This window comes from Lagenorhynchus albirostris, chromosome X, assembly GCF_949774975.1.
Source record: "Lagenorhynchus albirostris chromosome X, mLagAlb1.1, whole genome shotgun sequence".
Classification (NCBI taxonomy): domain Eukaryota; kingdom Metazoa; phylum Chordata; class Mammalia; order Artiodactyla; family Delphinidae; genus Lagenorhynchus; species Lagenorhynchus albirostris.
The window spans coordinates 92432747-92458527 of record NC_083116.1 but is presented as its reverse complement, the minus strand read 5'-3'; the positions used below and the strand labels follow the sequence as shown (position 1 = coordinate 92458527).

General features: G+C 43.0%; 1 protein-coding gene across 2 annotated transcripts in view; it reads right to left on the bottom strand.

The window, feature by feature from the left end:
* Positions 1 to 25781, bottom strand: part of DIPK2B (divergent protein kinase domain 2B) — a 50631-nt gene that overhangs the window by 11899 nt on the left and 12951 nt on the right. The window contains exon 3 of one of the 2 annotated variants that reach the window (XM_060136948.1): positions 512 to 593. The exons of the other annotated variant lie outside the window; for it this stretch is intronic. Within the exon in view, the coding sequence (XP_059992931.1) occupies positions 512 to 593 (82 nt within the window). The remainder of the gene's footprint in view (positions 1 to 511; positions 594 to 25781) is intronic. 2 annotated transcript variants of the gene reach the window in all.

The following is a 25781-nucleotide window of genomic DNA, read 5'->3' as shown; positions in this document are numbered from 1 at the left end:
ATATATATATATATATATATATATATATATATATATATATATATATATACACACACACACATATATATACATACATATATACACACATACATATATATCATATAATATTATATGTTATATATAATTATATTGCATATTATTATTTTATATAAAATTTATTATATTAACATTTATACTATATTTATTAATATTGGTTAATAAATTATTAATATTCTATTTTTGTGTAATATATTATCATCATACCATAGGTACATTACATATATATAATATATACACACACATACACTGGTGCCAAGGGAAAAGCACTTGTTCTGTGCGGAAACAGCAGCAACTGAGATGGAAATCTAGCTTTGCTTTCACTTTTGAAGCTTCTAGTGAAATCTGAGTACACGAGAAGTAACTTCCCCAATGAGCTGTTTGACCTTCGGTTGGCTTTTATCCACATCCTGTCATGTGTTTTCTCAAAAAAATCACCAGCAATCAGCGGTGTCCCCATTTAAAGGGTTCTTACCGGAACAGAAGCGTGAAAGTTAGATTGTCTAGACAAATGATTCTGTGACTCTGATGGAGAGAGCTGTGCTTGTTGTTCCTCCCTAGAAGCCAGAGAGAGGTAAGAGAGTTCGAGAGAGCAGGAGGGGGCTTTCCTCAGAGCAGACCACAACTTAGAAGTCATGTGGGTCTTCAGTAACCTACCCGGAATTGCCCTAGTCCTTCTCAAGTTCCATGCCATGGGTGAGATCTACCCAGCTTGAGGGTCCCGTTGGAAGTGGAAGATGGCAGCAGGGAGACAGCATCTCGGTTGGGGTTTGACCGCCTGCCATCACAGAACGTGGGGCACACGCAGCCCATTCCCAGTGGTCCTGTGTGTTGGTGAATTCGGGAGGGTGGCAAGGGAGCTGCATGTGGAGGGCTGACGCAGAAGCCTCTGTGGTGATCACTATTTGAAACCATGGTTGGCAGGACACAGTTGGGGAAAGGAGGGTAACACTTTCTGGAAGTTCTAAGTGTCAGGCCATATGGCAAGCCTTTCACAGACATTATCCCGGCATACACAGGGACTTTTAGCTTTTAGTTTTCTCTTGCCCTGTGACTCTCCTGGAAATTTAAAGTGATTGATTTTAAAAAAGCTTAAACAGTTTGAGGAAAATGCAGTGACATTAAATTTCGCAGCTCGTGCTGGCCAATGCAAATGGTAGACTGCATTATCAAGTGATCTAGTAAAATGCTCCCATTTTCCAGATGAGAATACTAAGGTAGGGACCAGGAAAGGGAGGTGACTTGTTAAAGATCATGCTGCTTATTGGTACACATTATCCTCAAGTTCATTTCCCATATTAATGATCCCACTTGGTTCTGGATGACTTTCAGCTGTTTCCACAAAGCAAATGCTACTCGAAAGGCAAACATTTATGAAGCAACCTAAATGTCCATCAACAGATGAATGGATAAAGAAGTGGTATATATATATATATATATATATATATATATATATATACACATACATACACACACACACACACACACACACTGGATTACTACTCAGCCATAAAAAAGAAAGAAATTTTGCCATTTGCAGCAACATGGATGAACCTGGAGGGCATTATGCTAAGTGAAATAAGTCAAACAGAGAAAGACAAATATTATATGATTTATCACTTATATGTGGAATTAAAAAAACACAACAAACTAGTGAATATAACAAAAAAGAAGGAGACTCACAGATATAGAGAACAAACTAGCAGTTACCAGTGGGGAGAGTGAAGGAGGGAAGGGCAATATAAGGGTAGGGGATTAAAAGGTACAAACTATTAGGTATAAAATAAGCTACAAGGGTACATTGCACACCACAGAGAATATAGCCTATATTATTTAAGAAAATCAAAGCAAAGATTTACCACCACTGAATACACTTTTTCTGATGAAAAAAAATATGTAGAAGAAAGAACACTAGCTGCTCTTAGAAAGAGAAATCTAAGAAGTCGGCTTTCCTTTAAGATTGGAAGTCAGCAAGCTGAGGTCACAGTGCTAACAAGGCACGGTTTGATTCAGGAATCTGACCTTCCTTCCAAGGACATATCCAACTAATGAAGAGCTTCATGCTGAAATGAGAATTAATTTTCACTTCTCAGATAGAATCTGTTCTTTTGTTCTAAGGCTTTAAAGAACATAAAAATTAGGCAAATAAAAATTATGTTTGTAAATTACGGCACACCTCTAAAGATAGCAGATGTGCTAACTCCAGTCACTTTATTCCCCTCCTTACCCTTTCCAAGGGCTACCACCGTCTTCCCCATCAATGGATCAGGACATAGGCGGAGCCCACACTGACTGTAGAGAATGGTTAGCCCGTGTACTTTTTTCCATGCACCAAGAGGATAGACGTTTCCAAAGTTGGCCATCATGGGCGTGTTCATTGTGAGATATTCAAATACTATGGAACTGTACAGTGTGAAAGTAAAAAAAAAAGTTCATGCTGCTGCCCACAGAGGCCACCATTGTTCTATGTGGGGATGTACGAATACACACATGTAGTGATGCCAGAAGAAAAAAAAAGATTGGAAGTTAGCTTTTCCGCTAAGAAGGTTGCCCTGGCCAGCTCAATTTGGAAAGCTGAGGGAAATCTTGAACAAATGAGTTTTTACTTTGAGTGAATTTACTTTTATCAAGCTCTCCTAGCACCCAGGGAGAAGAGAAAGTTCTAGTGCTAATAAACCTGCGAGTTGTCTTTCTGGTTGCACACCTCAACACTTTTCACATGATTTAGTTGTTAAATATGCTTGTGAAGCAGGGTTTAGGTTAATTATGTATCCTAGTTAATCAATGTGTCCTAATTAGAACAATGACGATTCAATAACTGTATCAGTTATGGATAATTAACCGCAAAGTTCCCAAATATGTCTTCAAGCTGCATTGTATTCAAAACCATGAAAATCCCTGTTTGGTTTATGTTATTAAGAGAAACAGCTCACGGTTCTTTTCCAACTTCAGTAGATGGATTTTTTCCCCCTCTTTTATTAAAGTTCTTTCTGATTTTTTTTTTTTTAATCTGAAACCCAGACTCAATGTGGTTTGTTAACTTTTCATTCTACAAATGCTGGCCACCACAGTGATTATTTTGGAGAAACCCTCTGGGTAATTTTCAAAGTTCAGACATCCAAAAATGTCCTCATAAATCTCAGTCTTTTATGTTACTTTATGATGCAGCTCATCTCAGCCGCTGTTACGAGGTACCATAAGATATTGTAGCCTTATGACAGGCCCCTTGCCCCACTGGGAAGTTTCTCTCTGGTACCGTTCGCCTCGGCTGAGCAATTTAGGTTCCCTGCAACTTAGTCACTGATGGAAAGTTAGTCACAAAGGGTAGAAGCAGGGACAGGAAGTCAGCCAAGAGTGGGGCCAGAATTTGGAGTTTGCCTTGGATCATCTCAGAGCGGATAACATACCCTGCAGCGTTGACTAGATGTTAAAACAACATTATATCAAAAACTAAACAGACTTGGTTGGGCGGGGTGAGGGATACAAAATGTTTCCCTCGCACCGGAAGGCCTGTCGCTGACAGAGCTCCCATTTCCACATGAAACAGAGCCTCTAGCTCTGTGACATCCTTTCTTTGGGCGGGGTTTCTGTTTGTTTAGATTCTTGATACTCCGCAGAGTTTCTGGGTTGAGCCCTGATAGAATGTTTGAGAAGTTCTGTTTAAATCGATGGGGAGGTCTCCCAGGAGAGAAGTAATGAAGATTCCCCCCAGACGTGATCTTCTTCACGTCTAACTTCTCCAGGCCACTGCCTGCCTCCATTCCATCTTGGAATTCATTGGCTTGGGGTGGGGTCTTGCCTGGATAGGTGGGCAGCCTTCACCCCCCAGCTGCAAAGGTGAAAAACTGGATTCAATACCAACTTCGAGAGGCAGTATGACAAAGTAGTTACAAGCCTGTCCTTTAGAGGCAAGCTACCTGGGTTCAAATCCCAGCTCTGTCACTTAACAACAGCCTGATCTGGGGCAAGCTCTTGAATTGATCTGTGCCTTAGTTTCCTCGTGTGTAACTGAGGGATAATATAATAATAATAAGGGGACTCTGTGACTTATCTTCTAAACCTGGATAGTTTTGAGAGTGAAAGGGATGATATTAATAATTAAATCGGGACAGCTGGCGTATGTTGGAACTGTCTCAAGCAAACCTGAATGTATGGTTACCCTAATAATTGTGGTACCCACCTCATCAGGATGTTGGGACGGTCAAATCTACGGGGAAAGTGTCTGGTACATTGTTGGGGTAGCTAGTAAAGTAGCCTTATTCAGGCTTCAGAGGTGGCGCTAGGCCTCTCTCTGACGGGACAATGACGCTAAAGCAGGCTGCATGCCAAACTGCTGAGCTACACCCAGGCCAGCAGGGGTGGCGCCGGCACACACTGTAAACCACTAGATAAGACAAGGAGTAAGTCACGGGACTTCTTGCACCTTGAGGGCCTGGCCAGCCCCCAGGGATCAAGAACATTCCAAATACCGTATGCTAACACATATATATGGAATCTAAGGAAAAAAATGTCATGAAGAACCTAGGGGTAAGATGGGAATAAAGACAGAGACCTACTAGAGAATGGACTTGAGGACACGGGGAGGGGGAAGGGTAAGCTGTGACAAAGCGAGAGAGAGGCATGGACATATATACACTACCAAACGTAAGGTAGATAGCTAGTGGGAAGCAGCCGCATAGCACAGGGAGATCAGCTTGGTGCTTTGTGTCCACCTAGAGGGGTGGGATAGGGAGGGTGGGAGGGAGACGCAAGAGGGAGGGGATATGGGAACATATGTATTTGTATAACTGGTTCACTTTGTTATATAGCAGAAACTAACACACCATTGTAAAGCAATTATACTCCAATAAGGATGTTAAAAAAAAAAAAACATTCCAAGACTTACGAGTTAAGACCAAGGCATCTATGACAACAACCAGAGCTACAAACTGGTGCTAAAAGCTGGGCTCCTTCAGTGACAAACGTCACCCGTGGGGTGGAAGCACTGCCGGGGACCTTCCCAACTGGGACTCCAGATTGCTGTTCAAGGCACCTCCCAGCGCTTCTTGGACCTGGATGTAGGTGCTTCCCCAATTCGGTGATGTATAAACCTCTGTCTTTACTATTCCTTCTTAGTTAGTTATACTATTCTTTTCTTAATTAGTATACTGTAATCTTTGTTAATTCAATAAACTCTCTCTAAATTCTTGTTTAACTGAGTGTAGAGTGATTATTTTGCCAGCGAATCCTAAGAACCTTGAAACCTAAAGTAAGGCTTTCGGCAAAACATACATGGGAAGGGCTCTATGAGTATTTGCTATTATTTGCCCCAAAGATAGCACCTTTCCCAATTTTCCCATTTCTGTAAGTGACCTTACCATTCTCCCAGTCTTCCAGGTTAGAATATCTGGAGCTATTTTCAACTTCCTTATCTTAACGGCTGGTCTCTCTCGGCTTTGATTCCCTATATCAAGTTGTGCTGTCATCATTGTGATCTCTAGCATTGTGTTGTGTCCATTTGTGTCATCAGTCACCTCTCCCCCAGCTTGTGCTCCCCCTGGGCTTAGCTGGCCTGGAGGTGTGCCTTTAGGCAAGTCCCTTTCCCTTCCTGAGGCCGTTTCCTCATCTCTCACGTGGGCATTATGGTAGATGGTTGGTTTACACCAGGTACGTCACTCGGTTGCCTGGCTCTAGCTGGCCCTCTGGACATTGTAGGTACCTGATACTACTTTCCTGGATGCGTGATAAACATCTCACTGTGCTTTACACACTGTGGAGGGCTTTGTGAACACAAGGTAGTGTTGTCAGTTCCAAGGGTCAATGGGGGTCAATGGTAAAATGCCCCCTCCTCAAATTTCACAATAAAATGGATCTCTGAGTAGGAAATAAGGTTGCCTTTGGAGGGTCAAACAAACGTACTCCACATCGTGACTATGTTGACCCAGGACTGTCTTTAAATTTGGAAAAAAAAAAACAGTTGGGAACCCCAGGAAACCCTAGTCAGGGAGCTCAGTAACTTCAGAGAGAAGGGTTGGGGAATGAGTGTTATCATCTTGTCCCCTATTTGGAGTGGGCAAATAGACATAGTGGTTGGTAAGATTGGGCACCCAGACAGGAAAATCCGAGGGTCAGGAGTTGGCTTTGGGGTCTGGGGAAAAGGGCACCCAGCCTGTGGTCTCCAGCAGCCTGTGGGCAGGTGGCCAGGCCACTGAGGATCACTTGGTTGACTTCCCTCTCGGATCAGTGCTCACCCAACAGTTTTCTGACTACGCCTTATCTTCCACTGAGGAACCCTCCTTAGTGGTGGAGCCAGGATTTGAACCCAGGCCTGAATCCCAGGCCAGACTGTGCTGCTTTCTTGCATTGAAACTCAGCCTCTCCTCCCTACTTTCTTCACCAGAAGCTGTGTTTTGGGGGCCTTGTCCTACTTTCGCTACACAGCCTCACTGACCTCACTCCCTTGCCCATCCACCCCGCATACCACTTTTAGGTCCCATTTGTGGAAAGATCCACAGTCTTCAAATCACTTTTCTTTAGAAATGTAAATTCTCAGATTCTGCCTCAGACCTGCACAGTCAGAAGCTCTGGGGCTGCGACTCAGCAGTGCCAGTGTTAACCAGCCCTCCAGGGGATTCTGATGTCCGCTCAAGTGTGAGAACCACTGTCTTATAGAATAAAATTTAGCCCCTCACCCCCCTGCCCCAGTCCTACCATTGCAACGTCTACCCACTGCTCTTGACCCGTACTGTAATCAGGGGGCATGACACTTGCCACTTCCCACAATTACATCTTATTCTCATTTTCATGGCTTTGCCCAGCACACTCTTCTTTTATTCCCTGGAAGATATGCCCTGGTCAGGGCTACCTCCCCTTGCATACCTGTGCCCCTTACTGTCAAACGTTTAGCAGTCAGAGGCTCACTTGGTGGTGATCCTGGACCCTTCTTCTATGGGATAGTCAACATCTTGGGTGACCCTGCTAGTGGAAGTGGTGACTAGCTTTCTCCTCCTATTGGAGTCTATCTCTTTCTTCCCACCTCGTCCGTCATCCATCTTCCTCCATTCAGGGGCCCCAGAGGCTTTGCCATTGAAGCATTTGTGGGCTGCTCCAAGATTTTCACTGCGGCAGATGAAATAATCATTGTGGCAGGCAATTCAGCTGATAGTTGGGACAGGCAGGGCAGCTGACACAGAGTAAAACACGTTATTTCATGGTCTGTCATTTTGATTCAGGTATGCCAAGGTTGGTCATAATTCTCCACTGGGCCATTTCATTTTATAGGCTGCTGTTTTTTTTCTTTCTCTCTTTCTTTCTTTTTAAATCAAAAGACAGGAAGCCAAGTGCTTGTGACAGCTCATTTGTGCATGCAAAGTTGCGGAAACTCGCAATGAAACTCAGTAGCTTCTGCAAAGGTCCTGTGGTCCAGGAGGCTCAGAACGAATTCTGATTGTCAGGAAAACCTTCAAACCAGCCTCGAGTTTGCCTGGGGGGAGGGACTACCAGGCTTCTTTTTATCCCCACCCACTCTGTTGAGGTTGTACCACCTGTATCAGCCAGGGTTCAATCAGAGAAGCAGAATCACTAGATTTTTTTAAAAAACAGGATTTGAACTTATACAATTGTACAAGCAGGTTAAGTAGTCTCTGTAAGGCTGTTGATCTCCCATATGATGCTGGAGCTTGAAGTCCATAGGCAGGCAGTTGAGAAGGGAAGACAGACGCAAAATGGAGGAAGATCAAGGACAACATGGAACCCACAAGCACAAGATGGAGCTCATGACAATGGACTGAAACCCATGTCAGTTCTTATTGCCTCTGAGCTTGATGGTGTGGAGACCTGAAGAAGCTGGGGCCCTTTGGCATGAAGCTAACCCTAGCCTGGGAGCCAGAGAAGATGAAGCAGGAGCCCAGGGGAAGGCAGAGCAGACATGCAATACCGTGTGTGAGCCACAAAATGGCCACTGTTGCCCTTCCGCCCTCCCAAACTCCCAACAGAATCTCTCTAACTGGAAACGTAAGGGAAGGGAAGTCTGGGAAATGTAGTTCAGCCTGGTCATGTTGACACATTCCAAACCTACCTCATCACCTTTGGCTCCTTTGCTTCTCTCTTGGTGACTTTTCTGCGACCTTACTGAAGTATCTCACTGGACCCCAACCACCCTAAGTATGTATTTGAGGAGTGGCGGTTTGTCGTTCTGAGGAAAGCCTGGATAGAGGCACAGGCTCGGATAGGCCGCTCTGGGCCAGGGTTGTGGGTGAGGAGCTCTCTGTCAGATGGGAGCCAGTGATGGACTGTCTGGTTAGGTCCTGATTGGCTGAGCCTCCTTTCTGTTGCCAACCCCAACCCCTATTTCCCCCACCTTTGGTGCCCTCACTCCCCTGCACCCTGGGTATCTTCACAGGGTACCGTCTACCAGGTCCTTTCTGGGATGGAGGGTAGGGTTAGGAGAGAGAGAAAAGCAGCCACTTCCTAGAGAATGGGTATGAGAAAGTAGAACAAGAGGCCCTGGAGAGAGAGGCTGCAAAGCCCAGAATGGCCAGAGCTGAGTATTTATCCTGACAAGGAAGTGCTAGCCATCCAGACTAAGGTCGGTCGCTAGACTCAATGGGTCTTTGGACTGCATTGCAGGGAGAACCAAAAGGAATTTGGGGAGTCTTCCCCCAACTCACATATACTGTCCTAACCACTCATGTGGGTTAGGAAACTTGTCAAAACTCCCCCGAGGCTGTTGCAAATCATTTATTAAACAAAAATTTATCAAGCCCCTACTTTATATAAGGCATTGTGCTAAGCACGGGAGTCACACATTTAAATAAGAGAGGGTCCTGACCTCCAAAAAACTGGTACTCTGGTGGGGCAGAGTGACATTTATACTACAAAGTTCAGTACAGGGCAAGATGACACAAATGCTACAAGAGGTGTAAACAAAGTGCTGTGAGAATACAGAGGAGAGAGCAGTAGGGGAATCCAGGAAGGCTTCACAGACGAGGTGGCATGAACATGGTCTTGAAGAATGAGTAGGATTTTGTCAGGTGGACCTCTAACGTCAATGCATTTCAAGCTGAAGGATCAGAATTGAGCAAAAGCAAGGAACAGACTTAAAGGCCATATCTGGCCAATGGAATCATCAGGAAAGAAAGTTGGGACCAAACTGTGAGGCTCTTGAAAAGCATATTTAGGAATTTAGGTTTTATTCTACAGATATCATACATAATCTTACAGGCAAAGCTTATTGGCCCTGAAGATGCCACGAACACCCTCAAAAACTGCTGATGGGAGTTCAATTCAGTTTGGTAATTTAAAAGATTTAAAAAGATTAAAAAGATTTTAAAATGTTCATACCCTTAGACCCAGTAATTCCACCACAGAAAGTAAGGAAGCAGCAAAGCATAGTACTTAAGGGTATGACTTCTGGAATCAGGAGATAGACCTTTGTTCAAATCCCAGTTCCAACCTTTTCTAGCCAGGTGATCTTGGGCCAGGTAAATAAATCTCCCTAAGCCTCAGATTCCCCGTCTGTAAAATGAGAACAAGGATATCTCATAGATTGTGAAGATTAACTGTGACAAATGTGTATGAAATGCCCCTGGCCCATAGAAAGTAGTCAGTACGTGGTAGTTTTGAAAAGGAAATTTGTCTCAAGAACATAGCACAGGGAGATCAGCTTGGTGCTTTGTGACCGCCTGGAGGGGTGGGATAGGGAGGGTGGGAGGGAGGGAGATGCAAGAGGGAAGAGATATGGGAACATATGTATATGTATAACTGATTCACTTTGTTATAAAGCAGAAACTAACACACCATTATAAAGTAATTATACTACAATAAAGATGTTAAAAAAAGAATATAATATAAAGTTCAGGCAAAGATGTTGCAGAAAGATGGTCATCAAAGTATTATTTATAATAATGACATCAAATGATATAAACACTAGTGAATAACATTATGGTCTACCCACGTGATGAAATGCGGCTTATAAAGAATTTTAATGATATGGGGAATAGTATGTGATATAACATTAAGCCATAGAGAAATATGCAACATGAAACATATAACTTATTTTTTCTTAAGTTAAATCTGACTAGAAAAAAGACTAGAAGTAAAAACACCAGTGTGTTAACGGTGATTGCCTCCGGGTGGTGGCTTAGAAAGCAATTTTTCCCCCTACTTCCTTATGAGTTTTTTTTTTTTTTTGGGGGTACACGGGCCTCTCACTGTTGCGGCCTCTCCCGTTGCAGAGCACAGGCTCCGGATGCGCAGGCTCAGCGGCCATGGCTCACGGGCCCAGCTGCTCTGCGGCACGTGGGATCCTCCCGGACCGGGGCATGAACCCGTGTCCCCTGCATCGGCAGGCAGACGCTCAACTACTGTGCCACCAGGGAAGCCCCTTATGCGTTTTTAAAAAATATACTTTATAAATTTTTATAATAAGTGTATGTTATTTAATCATAAAAAGAAGGGAATTCCCTGATGGTCCAGTGGTTAGGAATTGGCGCTTTCACTGTCAGGTCCCGGGTTCAATCCCTGGTTGGGGAACTAAGATCCCGCAAGCCGTGAGGCATGCCCCCCCCCCAAAAAAAAAGTTAAACATTGAACTGCGAAGGGAAAGATCTGTTATTTTGAGAGTGTCGCAGGTAGCCAGGTTGAGGATGTGTCTGAGAAAGGAAAGGTGAGAGGCAAGGAGACAATTGATGGGAAGAGTTGAGGGTGCTGCATAGGAGAAGGACTTGGCTGAAGGTGTTCTCTGTGCACAGCCAGGAGGTCTGTGTCAAGGGAAGGAGGTCTGTCATGGGGGAACTCTTGCAGGAAAACGTGCTCAGACAATATGATGGCCTCCTGAGCTGTGAGGGCTTGAGGTATTAAGGTGAAACAGTCAGCTAAAAGGGGAAGCCCTAGATTGTTCACCATTGGGTAATGGGCAGGACTTCAAGGAGGACAGAGAGATCAGATGGACCCAAGGATGATGAATATCAAGAATTAGGTAAGCCCCATGACTGTAGCCATCTGATCCTATAAAAATCAGATAGCTTCACATATAGGGTTCTTTAGACCCAGAACTGTGAGGAAAGGACTATAATTTTAGGGTGAAAAGAAGGTGCCAATCTCAAGATGCTAGAAGGCAGTTAGATTGGTTGGTTAATTAAAAAGTCATTTGTAGGGAATTCCGTGGCGGTCCAGTGGTTAGGACTCCATGCTTTCACTGCTGGAGCCCGGGTTCGATCCTTAGTTGGGGAAGTAATATCCCACAAGCCATGCGGAGTGGCCCCCCCCAAAAAAGAAAAAGAAAAACAGAAGAAAAAAGTCATTTATATTCTAGAGACGCCCCCCCCCCGCAAACAATGGCATATATGCTGTCCACTGTCTTGTCCCCAGAACTGGAAAGTGTCACAGGCAAATAACCACCTACTGAATCTGAATACATGATGTTGTACAGAAAGTCTCCACCACAGCCAATGCCATTTGGGAGGCCCTAGATGCCAGGTTAGCCTGAATCACTGACCTTCCCAGAAGCCTCTTGGTAGGAGGCAGTGCTTACCTAGAGAAAGTGGAGGAAGGGCAATTGGTTCTTGCTTTTCACCTTTCCTTTTGGTGTCTCATCTTCCCTTTGAGGTGCTGTGCTCAGAAGTGCTTGGGCCAGCTTACCAGGCAAGCCCTTGGGGGAATCACCCTTCCTCCTCCTGAGCAAGAGGCCCCCCATCTATTTCTTCCTCCCCTGCCCTGGGTCAAAATGCCTCAGCCATCTCTCTTCCAAGATAACTATGGAGAGATCAAGCCCTGGAGAAGCTAATGGATAACTGTGTCACCATCCCTCTCACCCAAATTAGGTAGACATTTCTGGTATCAAGAGTCATATTCCAAGGAGTAGAAACCATGGGACTTTCAAGCTTGTTAACACCTGAGTCATGCCAGTAAAGATGCTCTCTTGGGGAAAGACGGGACTTTCAGAGACTCTGAAATCTGACAGCCTCTAGAGATGACCAGGGAGTTAGCACAGGTGTGGATCAAGAGTCACCCTGAAGCCATGAATAGTGAGTGGTGAATCATGTCCTATTCATTCACTCATTCAATCACTCCTCTATTTCCCAAAGATTTATGAAGTGTCTACACAATGTCAGACATGTGTGTGGGAAGACATTGATGAATAAGATGCAGTGCCTCCCCTCAAGTAGTTCCCTGTCTGGTTGGAGAGTCAAAAAAAGAAAGAGAGAGAGGGAGAGAGAGAGGAAGGAAGGAAGGAAGGAAGGAAAGAAAGAAGGAAGGAAGGAGGAAGGGAGGGAGGAGGGAAGGAAGGAGAGAAGGAAAGAAAGAAAAAGAAAGAAAGGAAGGAAAGAAAGAAAGAAAACAATGCCATGTACTCTATAGAAAGTGTTTTTCTGGTCTGCTGTAAGTGTGTTATTAAGTCAGATTCTCCTCTGGCTCTCATTGCAGGCTTGATTCCTTTCATATGTGCTGGGCTGAAAGCCACAGGTATTCCCCACACTTTCTTCAGCATTGAAATAGTATCCAAAATGCCAAAGCCTTTTAGAATAAGGTGAGAGTTTCAAAAGCAAGAAAGATGGCTTTCATAGCTATATTTAGGATTTGCATATATGAATGCAATAGCACCAGTTTTTTTCTCTCCTGGACAGTAGATCATTTTGAGATTTCTAGTGCTGGCCATAACAGAGTAACTGGTATCAGTCTTACCCTTCTGATGCAAATAGCTATAAACCCACACAAAACATATAAAACAACTGTTTGTGGGAGTTGGACCACCACCCACATAGGGCAACAACCCTTGAGAGAAAGGATGCACATGAGTTGAGCCCCACATTCACACTGTCTTTTCCCCCAAGGACATTTTCCAAGCTGCAGTGCAGGGTCTTGCTGGGTAAAGGAAACAGCAATTAGGACTTGGGGCTGCCTGAGTAGCTGGGATTTGGGGGGCAGGGTCCTATAAAGGAAAAGCCACAGAGAAGGAGCGCCCAAAATATATGTGAAAGTTTCCCTCAGATCTTTGGCCAACTTCTAAGCTGCATAAGAACAGGGTGGGACTCTAGAGCCCTATCAGAGAACCACGTTAGAAGGCTATATCCCTGAGCAGAGATTTCAGAGGCCACATAGCACTGGAGAGATGGGGGTCTGGGCTAGACATCTTAGTGAGCACCCTGGGCTTTTGATTGGACCTCAGAAAGTCCACATTCCAGTGGTAAGGCTCAGGTCCTACCAGCAAGGACCATGTCCTGGGAGTAAGGGCAAAACTGAAAGAGACCTGCACTAACAAAGTCTTAATCCCAGCCTCAACAGGATTAAGGCAGTGGTTCTAGACTGGGGGCAATTTTGCCCCGCAGAGGACATTCTGGACAACATCTGGAAACAGTTTGGGTTGTCACAGTTGGGGGTTGTGATGCTACTGGCATCTAGGGGGTGAGGGCTGGGGGATGCCGCTAAGCATCTTAACAAATGCACAGGACAACCCCCATCCCAGTCCCCTAACAAAGAATGATCCAGCCCCAGATGTCAATAGTCACAAGACTGAGAAACCCTGGATTCAGGTGAGCAATTTCGTTGGCTGCTAGAGCAAAACTCAACCATCTTTAGGAGAAGACAATGTAATTTCGAACCTCTACCATGTGTTATCCTTAAAATCCAGCATACAGTTAAAAATTACCAAAAAATGTGCAGAAGCAAGAAAAACGAATTGATAATCAAGAAAAAAGAAAACAACCAACAAAAGCAGAAGTAGAATCAGAGATAATCTGGATTTTAGAATTAGCAAGTATAGAATTCAAAGTAACTGTGATTAAGATTTCAAGAGAATAGAAGAAAAGACAGGCAAAATTAATGAAAGGGAGAGAATTTCAACAGAGAATTGGAATCCACAAAAAAAAATTAAGTTGACATTTAGGAATACAAAATGCAATATCTGAAATTAAGAAGTTACTACTGGATTTAACACCAAACTGGGCACAGCAGAACATAAGATTAGTGAGCTATGTATGAGAGAGAATACATGAAAGCTTCTAGAAGTAAACAGGGGGATACCTTTGTGACCATGGGATAATCGAGATATTTAAAAGAAAATAATTGATAAACTGGACTTCATTGAAATTAAGAATGTCAGTTTATCAAGAGATACCATTAAGACAGTGAAAGGGCAAGCCATGGGCTGGGAGAAGATATTTGTAATACATATATCCAACAAAGAACTCATATCCAGAATATAAGTGTAACTTTTACAAATCAGTGAGACAGACAACCCAATAAAAAATGGACAAACAGGTTATGCCAGGACTTTACAAAAGATGGAATCAAAACAGCCAATAAATATATGAAAAGGGCCCTTATATTGTAAGTTATGAGAAAAATACAAATTCAAACCACACAATGAGATATTGCTAGACACCCACCAAGATGACTAAAATAAAAGACTAACAGTATCAAGTGTTGATAAAAATGTGGAACAACAGAACTCTTCCGTTGCTTATAGGAGGAAATCAGTACAACTACTTTGGAAAACTGTTTGGCAGTATTGACTAAATCTGTCCATAGGTACAGTTATAACCCAGAAACTTCACTTCTGTATGCTTACGTTCACCAACTGACATAAATAAGGATGTTTGTTCATCAATGGTAGGATGAATAAATTGTGACATCATCACACACATCGTGGAATATTCTACTGCAATGAAAAAACAAACTACTGGTCATGCAACAACATGGTTAAGTAGCATAATATGTTGAGGACATACTGTGTGATTCCATTTAAATGCAGTTCAAAACCAAATAAAAGTAATTTATGGTGATTTAGGTCGAAATAGTGGTTACCATTGGGAGGGGGTGAGGAGATCAACTGCTCCAGTTTGCCTGGGACTGAGGGGTTTCCCAGGATGTGGGACTTTCAGTGCTAAAACAGGGATAGTCTCAAGAAATTCAGATGGTTGGTCACCCTAGAGGCAGTCTTTTTAGGGAGGGCACATGAAAGAGCCTTCTGAGGGGCTGGAAGTGTTCAGTATATTGATGTGGATGGTGGTTACATGAATGAATACATGTATAAAAATTTATCTAGCTCTGCATGTTAGATTTGTGCATTTAAATATGTAACTTACACTTTGAAAAACTTTGAAAAGAACTCTATTTTACAAAGAATAGAGTGAAAAGAAACTAAAGACGTTTTGAGTAGGGCCATGGGGAGAATCTTGGTGGGTAACAAAATAAAGGCCCAATTTTCATTCTTTTTTCTTTTTAAATATTGACATATGTCGTGAATTTTAAAATTTATTTATTTATGGCTGTGTTGGGTCTTCGTTTCTGCGTGAGGGCTTTCTCTAGTTGCGGCAAGCAGGGGCCACTCTTCATTGTGGTGTGTGGGCCTCTCACTGTCGCGGCCTCTCTTGTTGTGGAGCACAGGCTCCAGACACGTAGGCTCAGTAGTTGTGGCTCACGGGCCCAGTTGCTACGCAGCATGTGGGATCTTCCCAGACCAGGGCTCGAACCTGTGTCCCCTGCATTGGCAGGCAGATTCTCAACCACTGCGCCACCAGGGAAGCCCCCAATTTTCATTCTTAATGTTTGCTTGTCTTCTTTGACAGGTATTGGGAGTTTGATCTGAAAAGGGTGGAGCAAAACGGTGGCGAACAGGTATGGGAAGCCAAAATGCGTAAAGGAAGCTTCCATTGTTTGGAATGAGTTGTCCCACCTGGAAGAGTCACAGAGACCTTGCAAACAATATCACTGAATCTTGGGCAGTGAATGCAGAGAACAGAAAAGGCATGAAAATCCATTTCTGATATTCAAAGGAGCAAAAGGGTAGATTTTACAAATTACTGGATCATAGGAAATATTCTAAGACAGGGTATTAATAGGATGATTTGTGCACCTCTAGAAGAGGAAGTGATGATCTTAAGTAGTTACTGAGGATTCATTTAACTGAATCATTCTAGACTATTTTTTCTTTGACATGGTTATTTGATTTTTAACCATAGAAATGCAATAGACTTAGAATATATAGACTTTAGTGAGGAATTCAATGGTAAGTCTTAGGGTAACTCTTTTTTTTTTTTTTGTCTGGATTGGGTCTTCATTGCTGTGTGCAGGCTTTCCTCTAGTTTCAGTGAGTGGGGGCTACTCTTCGTTGCGGTGCGCGTGGGCTTCTCATTGCGGTGGCTTCTCTTGTAGCGGAGCATGGGTTCTAAGCGCACGGGTTTCAGTAGTTGTGGCTCGTGGGCTCTGTAGTTGTGGCTCGTGGGCTCTAGACCACAGGCTCAGTAGTTGTGGCACATGGCCTTAGTTGCTCCGCGGCATGTGGGATCTTCCTGGCCCAGGGATCGAACCCGTGTCCCCTTCATTGGCAGGCAGATTCTTAACCACTGGGAAGTGGTTATCAGGGAAGTCCCTCATGATAACTCTTAAAGGAGACTGTGAATTAAGATTTTGATGGCATAGAAAATTAAGATGATTAGTAATTGGTTAACTGAGTTTACCTAACAGTGAATGGATTCATCCACATAGAGTAAGAAGGCTTTCTCTTTGGCCCTGTTCTATTTAATATTTTTATTAATGACTAGGACCTAGATAAAAGTCGTGTTCATCAAAATTGAACGTGATATATAGTTGGGTTGGTAGTGACTATAAGTAACACAATCAAGGTGACAGGCTGGAGTAATGGATTTAATCTGAGAAGATCATACTTAACGGGATAAATAAAAGGTTCTGTTCTTGAAAACTAAAATCTAGCTGCAGAAGGGGTTTTGGCTGACACAACTTTTCACATGTACCAGTAGGAGGGGAATGACCAAGATAGCAAAGAGAATTGGGAATGTTTAGATTGCAAAACCAGGATTTAGGAGGTGAATGTATGGGAGGGGGAAATGTTACGTTTAACACCAAGGAGTAGAAATAACTTAATAGTTAAAATTAGTGAAAGCTACAAGAAGACAGATTTGAGATGCACTTCCTAATGATCCGTTTGGTTCAAAGAAGGAACAGGTTGTTTCTGAAGATAGTGAGTTTCCTGTCACTGTATGGTAGGACAAAGAATGGAAATAGTGTGAGAATTTGAACTGGTGGGCTTTCGAGGTTCTGTGAACTCCAAGAATCTATGACATATGTGTGGTTCAGTGGGTAGTAATCTATTTTGATCTTTAACAAATTGACCTATTGCTCTGTGGTCTGCTGTCTCATGTTAGGACCAAATTGACATGCAGATCCCCAGTTTTATGTCTTTTTGTCTTATTCCTCCCCATTAATGACCAAATTTGTATTGAGAGCTGCCTGACACAACACTGGATTGGCTTCCATTTATCCTCTGAGCAGTGATTTGGCAAAGCAAATCATAGATTAGGGATATGTAGAGTTTTTAATCATTGTTATTTTCTTGATATGATTACTATTTCAGTTTTTTGCTCTGTGGTTCAAAAGATAATGTTTTTAAATGCCAGGTTTGGTAGGTTTGGGGGCTTCCCCGTTTCATTATTGTTTATGTCTGATTTTATTGCCTTTTAATCAGAGAAAAAAGCCTTCGGTATCTCTACTTTTTAAAATGTATTGAGGGGCTTCCCTGGTGGCGCAGTGGTTGAGAATCAGCCTGCCAATGCAGGGGACACGGGTTCGAGCCCTGGTCTGGGAGGATCCCACATGCCGCGGAGCAACTAGGCCCGTGAGCTACAAGTACTGAGCCTGCGCGTCTGGAGCTTGTGCTCCGCAACAAGAGAGACCGCGATAGTGAGAGGCCCGCGCACCGCGATGAAGAGTGGCCCCCGCTCCCCGCAACTAGAGAAAGCCCTCGCACAGAAACGAAGACGCAACGCAGCCAAAAATAAATAAATAAAATGTATTGAATGTTTTTGTGGCCTAATAAACAGTTTTTAGAATGTGACCAATATATCAATTATTTCTATCATTAATTTTTTCAAGTGAATATCTTTATAGATATATATACCATATAGCTTAACCTCTGCTTACTGCATATTATGTGGACACACGTAGAGGCATAGCCAAACCCCAGGACTCTGAGCCAAGTCACGCTATAGCAAAAGCATTTGTCCCAGAGTACATCACGATAGGGATAGCGAGATAGCAAGGAAAGAAATCAAAGAACAAAGGGTGGTGGCTTGATTTATTTAAGAAGGTGCTTGGTTGGCTAACATCTAAATTCAGGGAAAGTGGAGAGCCCTGTGAAGGCTAAGTCTGCTCTAGATGGTCCATCTTGGTGAGTGCCCAGGCTTCAGTAATGCTTTGGCTGGGAGCTGCCTCTGTTCTGCATTTGAGACTCATTGAGAAGGAACCACTGGCAACTCATCTCATGTATACCTTCCCTGAGTCTTCTCTTGCCTCCTTTTTCTTTTCCAACTTGTCTGTGTCAAGGCTGGGGAAACCTTTCATTGTCTCCTTTTCACTCGTGAGATCCATCAAGAATAATTTAGGAGTCATTTTCGAGGACAGGCTGGGTGATCTATGAGTCATTTTTCTATGAGCCTAGGATACAATGGAGACCTGTAGATTCATAATTTAGCCACTGTCCTCTTCCAAAGGATCCCTTTGCCACAAATGCTGAGGTGACGAAGTCTCGGTGGTTTTAACTCTAAACATATCCCGTGATTCAAAGTCTTATTTGTTTCAACTCTCAACAGTTATATGATGGAAAGGAGAAAGTGGACTCTGGGTTGGTGGGTTGCCTCCAGAAACTCGCATGGGCAACAAAAAAGAAGCACTACTACATCCCCACGGTCGCGGAGAGCCAAGTCTCGCGATCTCATAGTCACAAAGGGGCCCTGCTTTCCGAAGACCGTTCAGCCAGAGAGTGTGCGCTGATGTCCTGCGAATATTGCTCTGTGTGACGGCGCTTTTAGTTGCTTAAATTTCCTCTTCCATTTCAGCTTTGATTTCCATGTCAGTTAGATAAGTATGAAAATGGTACATCTACCCATCAGCTGTTCTCCTTTCGGCATCAATATAGCCATGTCATTTTTGTAAAAAAATGAATGCAACTTTTTGGAAGGGTTTTTGACCTGGTAGTTTGTGAAGGATTAAAATATTTATAGTCTGAAAACTAGCTGTGACTACAATATAAAATTTCCATCTTCATTCAAACACTTTATCATAACCTGTCTTGTATCAGAACTAATCAAATCTGGTCTGTCTCCCCCATTGGGGTGTCATCTCTCAGAGTGCAGGGACCTTGTCTTGACAGCCTTATACCCTCCTAGGGCATAGCATATGTCCTGCAAACACCCCTTAAATATTTTTGAATTAAATTCAAACCAAAGGGGAATTTTATTATTCGTTTAGCAGTTACCTCTAAAACTATATTCTGATTAAATGGTTAGCGTGCATTTTGGTTACTTTGCTTATTTCCCTTATTGTATTTATGTGAATGAGACCAAGGAAGTAAAATTGCCAGGCATCCTGGTTTAAACAAAGCTCCCTGAACACTCTATACCACCATCTAGTGGGAGGAAAATCTCCATGGTCATCAAGCCGGTTCCCAATTGAGGAAGAAACAGGATCTGTGTATAGAACAATGTCAATAGCAGCTGGCAGTTGAGGGGATGGGAGGGGGACATGATGGAGGAGATGTGTTTTCCTCTGACTAGCCACGTGCTTCTGAGGGGGGTTGCCTCTTTGTGCCTGGCGTAATAGCAGAGGAAGCCTTCTTTGTGGTTTTGCGAACAAGCACATCATGACGAACCCTGGGTGCTGTTCTTGGCTGTGGTTCTATTTGTGGGCTAGTAATTTAGGCTGTGAGATATTCCCATTAGAACGACACAGCTTTTAGAGGAGAAAAGTCACGGTTTTATTAGCGTGTTACACACACACACACACACGCATACACACTGCATTGTTTCACCCTTTTGCTGATTCCTGGTCCTGTCCCACTTCCTTGGCAGCCCCTTGCTACAGTGTATTGCCTGTGGCTCAAGAGAGTGTCCTTAATACAAAGCTGCACTTGGCCGTGCAGGAGGGGAAGCCATGAACTGGCTGGCTCAGATTCCGATGGTAATCACTGGGGCTTCTCATCCAAGTTGACTTTCTTTATTCATAAGCAGGACAGGCAGTCAACGTATACAAGTTTTTGTTTGAGCACTTGTTTTCATCTCTCTTGATTGGATGGGTGACTTTCTTTTCTCCCCACCTTTGGTGATGCTGGGTCTATTTGAAAGCACTTGATAGGTGAGTTTTGCTAAGAAGAAAAGAGCAGGAATTTGGGTACTGCCTGGATAAGGTCTGGGAGGGAAAGGATACAGAGCACCTTGTGCTTGCTGTGGGATCCTAAGGGCAAAGGGTCTCTGGAAAGGACAGGAGGGTGAAGAGACAGTGACATAATTGGATGGCAATGACCTTGAGCTTGGTGGATGAAAGAAGCATGGGTTTGTCCAGAGTTTATAAAATGGCTACTGATATTTTTCTGGTTTTTATAAGGAAAGGAAAACTCTCTGGTGGGGATGAAAAGATGGGCTAGGAGATCCCCCCCTCAAAAAAACGAAAAGAAAGAAAATGATTATGATTTTGGCTGTGTCTAAACAAGGTGCTGTTAATGGATGCCTTTTTAGTAGAAAAAAGGAAAAGGAGTACCTTCAAGACGGCGGAGGAGTAAGACGTGGAGATCACCTTCCTCCCCACAGATACACCAGAAATACATCTACACGTGGAACAACTCCTATAGAACACCTACTGAACGCTGGCAGAAGACCTCAGACCTCCCAAAAGGCAAGAAACCCCCCACGTACCTGGGTAGGGCAAAAGAAAAAAGAATAAACAGAGACAAAAGAATAGGGACGGGACCTGCACCAGTGGGAGGGAGCCGTGAAGGAGGAAAGGTTTCCACACACTAGGAAGCCCCTTCGCGGGCGGAGAATGCGGGTGGTGAAGTGGGGGAGCTTCGGGGCCTCGGGGGAGAGCACAGCAACCGGGGTGCGGAGGGCAAAGCGGAGAGATTCCCGCACAGAGGATCGGTGCCGACCGGCACTCACCAGCCTGAGAGGCTTGTCTGCTCACCCGCCGGGGCGGGCGGGGCTGGGAGTTGAGGCTCGGGCTTCGGAGGTCTGATCGCAGGGAGAGGACTGGGGTTGGCTGCGTGAACACAGCCTGAAGGGGCCAGTGCACCACGGCTAGCCGGGAGGGAGTCCGGGGAAAAGTCTGGAGCTGCTGAAGAGGCAAGAGAACATTGTTTCGGGGTGTGCAAGGAGAGGGGATTCAGAGCACCGCCTAAACGAGCTCCAGTAATGGGCGTGAGTCACGGCTATCAGCTTGGACACCAGAGACGGGCATGAAACGCTAACGCTGCTGCTGCAGCCACCAAGAATCCTGAGTGCGAGCACTGGTCACACTCCCCCACCATCCCTAGGAGCCTGTGCAGCCCGCCATTGCCAGGGTCCCATGATCCAGGGACAAATTCCCCGGGAGAGAACACGGTGTGCCTCAGGCTGTTGCAACATCATGCTGGCCTCTGCCACAGCAGGCTCACCCTGCATTCCAATTATAACTACAATACCCCTCCCTCCCCCGCCACCTGAATGAGCAAGAGCCCCCTAATCAGCTGCTGCTTTAACCCCGTCCTGTCTGGGCGGGAACAGATGCCTGAGGGCGACCTACACGCAGAGGTGGGGTCAAAACCAAAGCTGAACCACAGGAGCTGGGCAAACAAAGAAGAGAAAGGGAAACTTCTCCATGCAGCCTCAGGAGCAGCATATTAAATTCCCACTATCAACCTGATGTACCCTGCATCTGTGGAATACCTGAATAGACAACGAATCATCCCAAAATTGAGGCTGTGGACTTTGGGAGCAACTGTAGACTTGGGGTTTGCTGTCTATGACTGATTTGTCTCTGATTTTTATATTTATCTTAGTTTAGCGTTTAGCACTTGTTATCATTGGTGGATTTGTTTATTGGTTTGGTTGCTCTCTTCTTTATTATTATTATTTTATATTTAAATAATTTTTTTAATTAAAATTTTTTAAATTTATTATTATTATATTTTTTCTTTCTTTTTTTCTCGCTTTTCTTCTGAGGCATGTGGCTGACAAGGTCTTGATACTCCGGCCTCATGTCAGGCATGAGCCTCTGAGGTGAGAGAACCGAGTTCAGGACATTGGACCACCAGAGACCTCCCGGCCCCATGTAATATCAATCGCCAAGAGCTCTCCCAGAGCTCTCCATCTCAACGCTAAGACCCAGCTCCACCCAACAGCCAGTAAGCTCCAGTGCTGGATGCCCCATGCCAAACAACTGGCAAGACAGGAACACAACCCCACCCGTTAGCAGAGAGGCTGCCTAAAATAGTACTAAGTTCACAGACACCCCAAAACACACCACTGGACATGGCCCTGCCCACCAGAAAGACAAGTTTCAGTGCCACCCACCAGAACACAGGCACCAGTCCCCTCCACCAGGAATCCTACACAAGCCACCGAACCAACCTGACCCACTGTGGGCAGACACCAAAAACAATGGGAACTACAAAACTGCAGCCTGCGAAAAGCAGACCCCAAACACAGTAAGTTAAGCAAAATGAGAACACAGAGAAAACACAGCAGATGAAGGAGCAAGGTAAAAACCCACCAGACCAAACAAATGAAGAGGAAATAGGCAGTTTACCTGAAAAAGAATTCAGAGTAATGATAGTAAAGATGATCCAAAATCTTGGGAACAGAATGGAGAAAATACAGGAAACATTTAACAAGGACCTAGAAGAACTAAAGAGCAAACATAGAATGATGAACAACACAATAAATGAAATTTAAAATTCACTAGAACGGATCAATAGCAGAATAACTGAGGCAGAAGAACGGATAAGTGACCTGGAAGATAAAATAGTGGAAATAACTACCACAGAGCAAAATAAAGAAAAAAGAATGAAGAGAATTGAGGACAGTCTCAGAGACCTCTGGGACAATATTAAATGCACCAACATTCAAATTATAGGGGTCCCAGAAGAAGAAGAGAGAAAGAAATGGTCTGAGAAAATATTTGAAGAGATTATAGTTGAAAATTTCCCAAACACGAGAAAGGAAATAGTCAATCAAGTCCAAGAAGCCTAGAGAGTCCCATACAGGATAAATCCAAGGAGAAACATGCCAAGACACATATTAATCAAACTATCAAAAATTAAATACAAAGAAAAAATATTAAAAGCAGCAAAAGAAAAACAACAAATAACATACAAAGGAATCTCCTAAGGTTAACAGCTGATCTTTCAGCAGAAACTCTGCAAGCCAGAAGGGACTGGCAGGACATATTTAAAGTGATGAAAGGGAAAAACCTACAACCAAGATTACTCTACAGCAAGGATCTCATTCAGATTCGACGAAGAAATTAAAACCTTTACAGACAAGCAAAAGCTGAGAGAGCTCAGCACCACCAAACCAGCTTTAGCACCACCAAACCAAATGCTAAAGGAACTTCTCTAGTCAGGAAACACAAGAGAAGGAAAAGACGTAGAAAAACAAACCCCAAACAATTAGGAAAATGGTAATAGGAACATACATATTGATAATTAGCTTAAATGTAAATGGATTAAATGCTTCAACCAAAAGACATAGACTGGGTGAACGGATACAAAAACAAGACCTGTATATATGCTGCCTACAAGAGACCTACTTCAGACCTAGGGACACATACAGACTGAAAGGGAGGGGATGGAAAAAGATACTCCATGCAAAATGGAAATTAAAGAGCTGAGTAACAATTCTCATATCACACAGAATAGACGTTAAAATAGACACTATTACAAGAGACAAAGGACACTACATAATGATCAAGGGATCAATCCAAGAAGAAGATATAACAATTGTAAATATTTATGCACCCAACATAGGAGCACCTCAACACATAAAGGCAAATGCTAACAGTCATAAAAGGAGAAATCGACAATAACACAGTCATAATAGGAGACTTTAACATCCCACTTTCACTAATGGACAGATCATCCAAAATGAAAATAAATAAGGAAACACAAGCTGTAAATGATACATTAAACAAGATGGACTTAATTGATATTTATAGGACATTCCATCCAAAAACAACAGAATACTCTTTCTTCTCAAGTGCTCATGGAACATTCTTCAGGATAGATCATATCTTGGGTCACAAATCAAGCCTTGGGAAATTTAAGGAAATTGAAATCATATCAAGTATCTTTCCTGACAAGAACGCTATGAGACTAGATATCAATTACAGGAAAAAAATCTGTAAGAAATACAAACACATGAAGGCTAAACATACACTACTTAATAACCAAGAGATCACTGAAGCAATCAAAGAGGAAATCAAAAAATACCTAGAAACAAATGACAAAGAAAACACGACGACCCAAAACCTATGGGAAGCTACAAAAGCAGTTCTAAGAGGGAAGTTTATAGCAATACAATCCTACCTCAAGAAACAAGAAACATCTCAAATAAACAACCTAATTTTACACCTAAAGCAATTAGAGAAAGAAGAACAAAAAAACCCAAGGTTAGCAGAAGGAAAGAAATCATAAAGATCAGATCAGAAATAAATGAAAAAGAAATGAAGGAAACAATAGCAAAGATCAATAAAACTAAAAGCTGGTTCTTTGAGAAGATAAACAAAATTGATAAACCATTAGCCAGACTCAGCAAGAAAAAAAGGGAGAAGACTCAAATCGATAGAATTAGAAATGAAAAAGGAGAAGTAACAACAACACTGCAGAAATACAAAGGATCATGAGAGACTACTACAAGCAACTATATGCCAATAAAATGGACAACCTGGATGAAATGGACAAATTCTTAGAAAAGCACAACCTTCTGAGACTGAACCAGGAAGAAATAGAAAATATAAACAGAACAATCCCAAGCACTGAAATTGAAACTGTGATTAAAAATCTTCCAACAAACAAAAGCCCAGGACCAGATGGCTCCACAGGTGACTTCTACCAAACATTTAGAGATGAGCTAACACCTATCCTTCTCAAACTCTTCCAGAATATAGCAGAGGGAGGAACACTCCCAAACTCATTCTATGAGGCCAACATCACCCTGATACCAAAACCAGACAAAGATGTCACAAAAAAAGAAAACTACAGGTCAATATCACTGACAAACATAGGTGCAAAAGTCCTCAACAAAATACTAGCAAACAGAATCCAACAGAACATTAAAAGAATCATACACCATGACCAAGTGGGGTTTATCCCAGGAATGCAAGGATTCTTCAATATACGCAAATCAATCAATGTGATACACCATATTAACAAACTGAAGGAGAAAAACCATATGATCATCTCAATAGATGCAGAAAAAGCTCTCAACAAAATTCAACACCCAATTATGATAAAAACCCTGCAGAAAGTAGGCATAGAGGGAACTTACCTTAACATAATAAAGGCCATATATGAGAAACCCACAGCCAACCTCGTTCTCAATGGTGAAAAAAGTGAAACCATTTCCACTAAGATCAGGTACAAGACAAGGTTGCCCACTCTCACCACTATTATTCAACATAGTTTTGGAAGTTTTAGCCACAGCAGTTAGAGAAGAAAAAGAAATAAAAGGAATCTAAATCAGCAAAGAAGAAGTAAAACTGTCACTGTTTGCAGATGACATGATACTATACATAGAGAATCCTAAAGATGCTACCAGAAAACTACTAGAGCTAATCAGTGAATTTGGTAAAGTAGCAGGATACAAAATTAATGCACAGAAATCTCTTGCATTCCTATACACTAATGATGAAAAATCTAAAATAGAAATTAGGGAAACACTCCCATTTACCATTGCAACAAAAAGAATAAAATACCTAGGAATAAACCTACCTAAGGAGAC